The sequence below is a fragment of the Carlito syrichta genome, unplaced genomic scaffold (assembly GCF_000164805.1).
Source record: "Carlito syrichta isolate Samal-C Ts95f unplaced genomic scaffold, Tarsius_syrichta-2.0.1 Scaffold288790, whole genome shotgun sequence".
Classification (NCBI taxonomy): Eukaryota; Metazoa; Chordata; class Mammalia; order Primates; family Tarsiidae; genus Carlito; species Carlito syrichta.
The window spans coordinates 103005-113574 of NW_007232886.1; the positions used below are offsets into that span (position 1 = coordinate 103005).

General features: G+C 44.5%; 1 protein-coding gene across 1 annotated transcript in view; it reads left to right on the forward strand.

The window, feature by feature from the left end:
* The first annotated feature begins 8938 nt into the window (after positions 1-8938).
* ENTPD3 (ectonucleoside triphosphate diphosphohydrolase 3) overlaps positions 8939-10570 on the forward strand; it is a 39366-nt gene continuing 37734 nt past the window's right edge. Inside the window, exons 1-2 of the mRNA XM_008053872.1 lie at positions 8939-9032; positions 9834-9885. Of these exons, the coding sequence (XP_008052063.1) occupies positions 9846-9885 (40 nt within the window). The 5' untranslated portion in view covers positions 8939-9032; positions 9834-9845. The remainder of the gene's footprint in view (positions 9033-9833; positions 9886-10570) is intronic.

Below are 10570 nucleotides of genomic sequence, written 5' to 3' on the forward strand. Positions count from 1 at the left end.
AACACGCATCAACCTGGAAGACATTTTGTCAAATAAAGCAAGCACAGAAAGACAAATGCTGCATCATCTCACTCATATGTGGAATCTAAAGAAGTTGACCTCATAAAAATAGATAGTAGAGGCCAGGTGCAGTGGCTCAAGCCTGTAATCCCAGTACTTTGAGAGGTCGAGGTGAGAGGATTGCCTGAGCCCATGGGTTCAGGACCAGCCTGGGCGACTTGGCGAGACCTCATCTCTACAATAAATCAAAAAATTAGCCGGGTGTGGTAGCACACGTCTGTAGTTCTGGCTACTTGGAAGGCTGAGGCAGAAGGATCACCTGAACACAGCGCATTGACGCAGGGGTGGCCGTGAGCATGCCACTGCACTCCAGCCTGAGCAATGGGGTGAGACGCCAACTCAAAACAAATAAATAAACAAACAAATAAATAAATAAACAGTAGAATAGTGGATACCAGAAGTAGGGAAGGGTAGAGAGGAAAGTGGATAGGAAAAGATTTGTCAACTGATACAAAGTTACAGATAGATAGGCGGAACAAGTTCTGGTGTTTTATTGTGCAGAAAGGTGGCTATGGCTAACAATATCAACATGGTGTATTTCAAAACAGCTAGAAGAGAATTGTGAATGTTCTCACCACAAAGAAATGATAAATGTTTGAGGTGATGGATTTGCTAAATACCCTGATTTGATTATTACACAGTGTCATCAAAACATCACACTGTATCCTTTAAATATATACTATTTTTATTTGTCAATTAAAAACAAACAGAAAAAAAGAATGGGGATAAGCGAGGACAGATTTCTGAAAGGCTGTTGGAAGCCGGGCTCAGTGGCTCAGCCTGTAATCCTGCACTTTGGGAGACCGAGGTGAGTGAATTGCCTGAGCCTGCGGGTTCGAGACCCACCTGGGCAACTTGGCGAGACCTCATCTCTACAATAAATAAAAAAAAAAAATTAGCCGGCGTGGTAGCACGCGCCTGTAGTTCCAGCTACTTGGAAGGCTGAGGCGGAAGGATCACCAGAACCCAGCAAGTCATGGCTGCGGTGGCTGGGAGCAGTCACTGCACTCCAGTCTGGGTGACAGAGTGAGACTCCAACTCAAAAAAAAAAAAAAAAAAAGAAAGGCTGTTGGAGTAGTCACCTGGCTGATCCGCCAAGAACAGGGCCCAGATAAGGGTATGACAGGACTGAAGCTCACATATATGAGTATCTGACTCATTTCTTGCCCAGCCCCAGTACCTAGCACAGTGGTTGGCACACAGAGGTCACCAAGTCAAATTTGTTGAATGAGTATAAACTGAAACTGGCATAGGAAGCAACTGTGAAGTGGAACATACTGGACTGGTCCAGTGAGTGGGCTTATGAGGCTAGAAAGAAGGAAGGACCAGAGCACATCAAACTCAGATGCATTCCAGTGAGGTCTGGAGCTAGAGGAGGTGCAAGAAGATGACAGACAGACTTGCAATGTGCCTACCAAAGAAAGCTTCTGGACAGACCATAATCACACATGGCACTCAGCTTTAATTTAATTGGATCTTGTTCAAAATATGTCTTTTCTTCTTTATACATCTCTTGAGCACATTTGTCAGTCTTCCTAGTTGTTTTCCACAAAGACAGATTGGGATGAGGCTTTCCCAGTCCCAAACTTCCATTTCAAGGAACTACTTGCCCTCTGTAACATCCCCCAGGAAAGTCCTAAATCTGGGGCCAGAATTATAGCTTTTTAGAAAGTCACTAGATTTTGTGATGGTTAATTTTATGTGTCACTTTGACTGGACCACAGGGTGCCCAGATATTTGGTTTAAAATTATTCTAGGTGTGTCTGTGAGGATGTTTCCGGGTGAAGTTATGTTTGAAACAGTAGATTGAGTAAAGTAGATTGCCCTACCCCATGTGGGTGGGCCTCTTCCAGTCTTATGAAGGTTTGTTCAGAACAAACATGTGGCTTCTAGCTGAGACACTGGTCTTCTCCTGCCTTAGACTTGGACCGAAAATTATACCATCAGCTCTCCTGACTTGCAGCCATTCAAATTCAGGTTACAACTGTATCATTGGCTCTCCTGGGTTTTCAGTTTGCTGACCGTAGATCCTGGGACTTTTAAGCCTCCATAACTAAGTGAGCCAGACCCTTATAATATATCTATATATCTATATCTATATACATATCTCTAAGTGATTCTGTTTCTCTGGAGAACCCAGACTAATAGACATTTTTGGAAATTAGATGGACATGATCTTCTTTGTCTACAATTCTCCATCCACAAAATATTTCAAAACCATGAATTCAGTACACAATTGTTTGTTCCTCATGCTTTGTTAAATTTGCTGGACCAACAAAGAGCATCATGAAAAATGAAAAAAAGTAATGAATTTCAATAGAAGTTAAGTTTGAAAGACTTGAGCTTTCAAAAATGATGGAATCAAGGGCTGTCTGATTCTACCCAATGCCTTCATTTTACAGATGAAAAAACTGAGGATACTAGAGGTTGAGAGATCTGCCCAAGATCACACATCTGCAGGTAATTAGTGGAGCTGAGACTAAAAGCCAGGTTTCCTAATTACCAGTATAGCACACTCTCTGGTAATCCAATTTTCCCTCCAGTCTATAGTCTAATTAAGCTATGAACTATCTCCAGTTTGATGTCTTTTCTTTAATTCAACTTCTATAAGCTTCAACATACAATCATAGAGACAGTAGTCACTTGTAAAAATGTTGAGTCTTAAATGAAAAACTGGAGAAAAGTATTTATTATATGAGGTAGTAAAAGGATTAATATTCCTTTTTTTTTTATTATTTTGAGTCAGGATCTCACTCTGCCACCCTGGTTGGATTGCAGTGGCACCATTATGGCTCACCACAGCCTCTACCTCCTAGGCTCAGGTGATCACTCTGTCTCAGTCTCTCAAGTAGCTGGACTACAAGCATGTATCACCACACCCAGCTTGTAAAGATGAGGTCTTACTATGTTGCCCAGGCTGGTCTTGAATTTTGGGGCTCAAGTCTCCCAAAGTGTTGAGATTACATGTGTGAGTCACCATGCCTAGCAGGATTAATATTCTTAATCTGTAAAGGAGTGTCCTATTCATTCAACACAACATACAGGAGGGAACTCTCAAAAAACCAGAAATGTTTTTTGGAGAGTGGGCCCTTGTAGTACAGGCTTTCCCCCACCAAGTAAGTGTTCCAGGAACCCCTCAGCATCAGTGTACCAGCTAGTGGTGTTGTGAGAGACTACGTTCAGCTTCTGGTTTTTTTTGTTTGTTTTTTTGGAGTCAACAAGTTTGCCCATTTCATGATTGGTTGATTGGTGACTTATGAGCACACCTGCCCATACCTTGCTGAATGTTCAGCAGTTTTGACCAAAAAGCAGCATGACTCTCCCTAGTCATCTGATCTTGCCTCAAACAACTTTTTTGTTTGCTTGTCTCCCCAATGAAAAAAATCTTCAAAGGGAAACATTTTGCCAGTGTGGAAGAGACAAAACAAAACAAAGGCAGAAGCACAAAACAAAACAAAGGCAGAAGCAAAATTGACGAGTTCAGAAATTGTTTTGTGCAGTGGAAAAAGTGTCTTGATAGGTGTATTGCATCAAATGGAGGGTACTTTGGAGGTGACTGAAATTTTAACACAAGAAAAAATACACAATTTTTTATAAGTAAATTGTGGTTCTTTGGGTCTCTCCTCTTCTTATTTATTGAATGCTCACTAGGTAGTTGACTGTGCTAGGCATTGAGAATGCAAAAGTGATGTAAGAACAGCATAATTTCTGCTTGCATGAGGGTCACTGTCTAGTAGACACAGAAAGACTAGTCAGATCATTCTTGTTGTGAAAGGCGGTTAGCTGTGCACAATTTCTCACCCCTGCATGGTTGCACAAGAGTGGCCGTGGGCCTAGAACATTTTCTTGCATACAGATAGAGTTCTCACAGCTTGTACTAGTTATATCTCTTTGCTTCATAATATTGTTCCTTGTTCCGGGTTTGATGTGTACTTTTTTGTTCTGCTTAAGTACCTGGGTCAATGGCCTTCAAGCACATCCCCTGCTTTCTACAGTTCAGGCCCTGTGGTTCACCTGCACCTGCAGCACAAGAGGAGTGTTTGCAGGCCATCACCCTACATCCACTGGAGGGTCAGGCCCTGGCCATGGAGGACTGACACTCAGCATTGAAGTTAATCTCGTTCTTTCTCTTTTCTACACAAGAAAAGTGTTTTCTATCCATTGCCTGTATAAGCCAAATCGTTCTTGATGATACTGACACCTGCAAACCATGTGTTACCTTAACATCCTGGAACTGCTGCTCTGGTGGCAGACAACAGGTATCATTTGCTCAACGATAACTATAACGAAACTCCAGCTGAAAGAAAGGAATACCTGCTTCAAAAAGCACATGGTTAAAGGACTTGATCCAGTTTGGATATATGACCCAGACTGGGGAGGGTCACAGAAGTATTGATATAGTGACTGAGGTGGGGGGGGGAAAGAAGTATAAACAAGAGCTGATTAGGAAAAAGGAAAAAGAAAGGGGGTAAACACTACAGACAGGAAATAATGTGCAAAGATCCTGTGGCAGGAGTAAACATTTGGAAAACTGAAATAAGGCAGGGTTGCCCTCAGGGCATAAAGAGAGAAGCCTAGGGCTGATGGAGACTGGAAAGACAAAGGCCACACCTCACAGGGTCTTCTGGATCATTTTGAGGATTTGATTCTGTATCTACTGATAAATCGACAGCAAAGAGAGTATTTTGAAGAGGATTTTGACACATTGATATTTGTGTTTTAAAGAGATAAGGGGGGCCTGGCACGGTGGCTCATGCCTATAATCCCAGCACTTTGGGAGACCGAGGTGAGAGGATTGCCTGAGTCCACGGGTTCGAGACAAACCTGGGCAACTTGGCAAGACCTCATCTCTACAGTAAATCAAAAAATAAGCCAGGCGTGGTAGCATGCACCTGTAGTTCCAGTTACTTGAAAGGTTGAGGCAGAAGGATCACCTGAGTTCAGCAGGTCGTTGCTGTGGTGGCTGTGAGCATGCCACCCCACTCCAGCCTGGGTGACAGAGTGAGACTCCAACTCAAAAAAAATAAAGAGATGGAGGCTCAGCGCAGTGGCTCATGCCTATCATTCCAGCACCTTGGGAGGCCAAGGCGAGAGAAAATCAGCTTAGGAAACATAGCAAGATCTCATCTCTACAAAAAAATAAAAACAAATTAGCCAGGTGTAGTGGCACATGCCTATAATCCTAGCAAGTGGGAAGGTTGAGGCAGGAGGAACCCTTGAGCCCAGGAGTTGGAGGCTGCAGTGAGCGGGGAGCATGCCACTTCAATTCAGTCTGAGCAATAGAGTGAGACCCTGTCATAAACAGACAAACAAATGAGATGGGTCTGGTGGCAGTAGGAAAATGGAGCAGAAAGGAAGAAAATGAACACAGAGATTAGTGAAACTGTTGCCACCATCCAGGGGAGAGAGTATGGTGGCTTAGACCGGTGGTTATCACCAGCAAAGTTTTATACCTCAGAAGATACTTAACAATGTCTAGAGACATTTTTGATTGTCACCTGTGTGAAAGGAGATGTTACTGGCAACTAGCGGGTAAAGGTCAGGGATACCACTAAATAAACATCCTACAATGCACAGGGCAGCTCCCACAACGAAGGATTATCTGACCTGAAATATCAATAATGCCCAGGTTGAAAAATCCCAGCTCAGTCCATGATGGTACTGGAGACAGAGAGAAGTGCATAATGGAGAGACAGTTAAGGGATAAAAATCAGCAGTAATTAGTGACTGGTTTATTATGAGAAATGAGGGAAAGGTTATCAAAGATGACCCTCAAGTTTTCAGCTTGCTCATATGGGGTGGTGCCATTGTGAGATGAGAAATGCTTGAGGCATTTATGGTTTGGTGGAGAAAGATAAGAAGCTCTGCTTGAAACCTGGTAAATGGGAGATGTCTGTAAGACATTTAAAAGACGTCACACGCAGTTCTCTGGGTCTACAGCTCAAGAAGGGAAGCCTGAGTAGGAGCCATACATTTGAGAGCTTCTGTGAATAAAACAGAAGCCATGAGCATGGAGGAAGTTACCTAGGAAGAGAATACAGAGTAAGGAGTGGGAAAAAAGGCCCCAGGACTGAGTCTTGAGAAATTTTGGAGAAGAGAGCATGAACTAGCAAAAAATGTCTAATGGGGGGGACACATCACATATCAGAGGTTTCAAGAGGGCCAGTTTTCTGACATCTTCCTCAACATGAGCACTACTGGCCTTTTTAAACTTTGCTAAGCTCAGCAGTTTAAAAATATATATATTGTTTAAAGATATCAAAATTTTAGTTGACAATTTTTGGTAAGTAATGAGATTGAGCATTTTTGCCATATCAGTCAGTCATATTTCTTTTGTAAATTGGCCACATGTCAAATGCCCATTTAAAAATTTTATATATTCATATTTTCCTGTAGAGTTGTAGGATCTTATTACACATTAAAGTTTTTAATTCTTTGCTATCTCATTTTAGACATTTCCCCACAGTTTATCTTTTTTTATGTCTTTCTATGCAGTAGTGTTTATTTTTGTGAATTCAATTTTGTTGACTTTATCTTTCTGCTTTGATCTCATACTAGAAGAGATTATTCCTTCCTTTTTCACAAATTGTAAAAATGTTCTTCTTTATTTCCTTAGAACATTAAATTATTTTATACATTAAAAATTTTAAATAACCTAAAATATCTTTTTATGGGTGATGAGTGATTGGAATTTTTTTCCAGATGATGAGCCAGTAGTTTCCACACCAGTTGCTGAATAATATGTTCTTTCAACCTCCTCTTTATCTAATACTAAATCTCATATCCATTAGTCTGATATTAGACTATCTCTTTTGTCCTTTAGATTTCTCAATATATTCCTGTGCCAAGACAAGCTGTTTTAATTACTGTAGCTTTATAATATGCTTTAACATCTGGTAAGACAAATCTTACCAGATCCTATTATTTTATAATCAGGAGAATCCATAAAGATTTGTGCGTGTTCTTATGTGTGGGGGGTTGATGAGGAAGTATGTATACATCTGTGTGTGTTCTTACATGTGCCTTTGAATGACCAGGTCTAGTTTGAGAGCTGCAAGAAAGTTTGAAATAGTGCCTAGAGCAGAGAATTTGGAAAAATAAAAGAATTGGAGATTACAGGACTCTCAAAGAAGGTTGGAGTTCACACTTACAAGGTCTGTAGATTGAGGCAAACAGAGAGGAAAGCTGGCATGAAATGATCTCTGTTATTTTTAGACACTAGCACTAACTGCATTTCAAGGCCCATTAGGCCTGGAAACCTTTTCCCAGCCACTGGGATATCATGAGGGATGCTAAGGTCAGCCGTTCACCCCTTAGAGCTGCTCTTACTCATCTCAGGTCTGGATGCAGCATCAGCAACTGTTTGTGGGCTTACAGCCTCAGCTCTCAGTTCTATGCTTTATCTTTCATTGACCCACAACTTTCAAAGAAACAAGTCTTGTAATTCAGTAAGCATTAAATGAATGTCTGACACCTCCGTTGTAGACTCTGTCTCAGTCCCGCATCAAAGGTCTGTATCTATCCAACCCTAGATGAGTGCTTTGGCACACACACACACACACACACACACACACACACACACACCCACACCCCTAGCTTGGGGCCCACCTCTCCAGGCTCAGAGGTGGCTCCTCTCTTACGGACCTTTTATCTCATAAAAGATAAAGTCCCACCTGCACAGGGCAGAAAACTGATGGATCTCTAGGAGAGAGCAGGCAGGCCCAGGACATAGAAGGGGCCTCAGCTCTTCCATACATTCAGGAATCACAAGGAGGATGGCCCAACGGAGCCTGCTTAGGCTTGCTGGGATCATTCCAAGGACCCCACTCAGAGGGTCCAGAAGACTGAATGCTACTGCATTAGCAGCAGACTTCTGGTCGGACACAATGCTCAAGCCTGTACTCTCAGCACTTTGGGAAGCCAGGGTGAGAGGATTGCTTGAGCCCAAGAGTTCGAGACCAGCCTGGGAAACATAACAAGACATCATCTCTATAAAAGAAAAAAATCAAAAAATTAGCTGGGCATAGTGGCATGCACCTGTAGTCCCAGCTACTTGGGAGGCTGAGGGGGAAGGATCGCCTGAGTCCAGGAGGTCAACGCTGTGGTGACCCATGATTGTGCTACTTCACTTTAGATCCTGACTCAAAATAATAATAATAATAAATAATAATAAAACTGGGTAGGGGAGAGCATTATTCAGTAACCAGCGAAAATATTCCTGGGCATGGTCAAGGCAGGTCTGCTAAATATGAGGGGGATGTCTCCACGTGATCTTGTGCTCCAGGCCCAGGTGACCTAGGGAACAGCCTGTCTACCAGCCTCACCCCCAACATTAGAGGTGTTTGACTCTACCGTGGAGATGGGGCTCAAGGACCACCCACAGGGCGTGGGGGGACCACACGGGGTCATGCACACCCACAGAGTGCCCAGTCCCTCTGCCTGGTCCTGGCCCCATTTTCCCTTCACCTAGGTCGAGGTGACTGGAGGAAACTAGAAAAGAGATCAAAAGGTTCTTGGCCTTGACACAGATGGAGGAGGGAGACAGGTAAAGACACCTCTCTTCCCCCGTCGCCCACGTAGGCTTCTGAGGGATTCCTGAGTAAGGCCTCAATTCTCTCCTCTCCTACTTCAGGTCGAGGTGAGGGCGGAGGGAATTATAAGAGAAAAGGTGAAATGATATTTGGCTTGGATCTGGGCCTTGGGGCGGGCAGGGGCAGTCTTTGGGCACGAGGCGCTCGCCCCCTCCCTTCCCTTCCACCGAGGGCTGGAGGTGAAGGTGGGAGGAACCAGAGAGAGAAGGTGAAGAAGAAGTACTTGGCTTGACACCGACGAGGGGGAGGCCCCGGGAGGAGACTGCACCGCCCTCGCCTCGCCCAGCACCGCCTCCTGGCGCCGCAGCTGACTTGTGCGCGCTGGCCGCGGGCCGCCTCTGCGGCAGCGGTAGTCGCCTCCTCCGAATCCGCCGCGCACAGGTAAGGACAGAGGACCCCGCGCCGGAGCCGCGGAGAAAGGAGCTGCGGGGCTGCGTGGGGCCAAGAGCTGCGAGGGAAGGAAACGAAATCGGATTTCCCCAGAGGGGCACAGGGAGGGACCCAAGCACACGAGCCCCAAATCCTGGGCTGCGGGGAGGTGGCCCCTGCCGTGCCCACGAGGGGTGGGCGCGTCTTTACCCCGCGCCTCCGCGGATCAGGAGATGCGTTGGGCACTTAGATGCCTGCGGCTGTTCGGAGACGCAGTCCGGAGCCGGGCCCCCAAGATCCTGGAGGGCGCTGGATCCCAGGAGTCCCACACCCCTTTGCAATTGTTTCAAGCCAGCAACTGAAGACACCCCTCCCGATCTTTAAAGGGCGACTCCAGGTTCACGGGCCACGAACACACACAGAAACCTTCCTTGCTGGTGTGCTTTGAAGAAAAGCCCTGCCTCGGCCCCGCGAAGGTTAATAATAGGAAGATTTGTTCTGCCTTGGGTGTGTGTACAGGTGGAACAATCTGCAGGAAAAAAAAAGATAAGACTTTTTTAGGAAAAATTTTTTTCAGCCTAAAATTTCAGCAGACCATTCTTCTGTCTTTCCTTGCATTGGGGGAGATGACATGAGAATCTGAGCTCTTGCTTTGAGTCTCTGAAGTTCTGGGTTTGTCTCACTTTTCCTGGGATGAGATATTGCTTTGGAGGAAGTGAAGTGGGTCTGTATTTTAACCTGTTTGCAAGTTCTTTAAGCTTCTGAAGTCAGGGGCTGTGGACATATTGTCACTCTGTATTCTCTCACCTGCAGCTGGGGAGAAAGATGTTCACCGTGCTGACCCGCCAACCATGTGAGCAAGCAGGTTAGTACCTTTCAGCAGGCAGCAAGCGTGGTTTTGTAAAATCACAAGAGTATCCCAGTTTCTTTCAGCCCACCGTTTTTCATCCACGTCCCTCCCAAGTGACTGTTTAACCTCATTGGTTTGAGACTCAGTTCTCACCGGAGTTTCACCACCGGCATTCCTCAGATAAAAGTAATGCTTTTCATCAAAGCCACACAAAACAAGGACTAACACGCATGTTTCGCTTAGATGGTTTTTCCGGTTTGTATAATCCATTAATTTGGCCCTTGTGGTTTCCCTTACCTAGCTATGTATAAGGTTTGCTTTAGAATACCATGCTGTTGATTTTGTGATGAATTATGAACTACTCGGATCTTTCCTGTTTTTTCATCCAAATGCTACTGGCGCAGGCCTATGATACCCCCACCCCTACAATGGTTCAGTGTTGTTGTGGTTGATACTGCAGGCACAAGTGTGGGATTTTCTCTCTCTCTCTCTCTCTCTCTCTCTCTCTCTCTCTCTCTCTCTTCTCTCTCTCTCTCTCTCTTTATTTTAAAGATGTGGGGTACGATTCAGGATTAGGTATACAAAAGTTCATTATGCAGGCACCCTTAATGATGAGATGTGCCCCCCCTTCCCTGGCAGTTTCCCACTACTGCCAATACCTTTCTTATTGTATTATGATCATTGTTCAAGGTCCACTTGT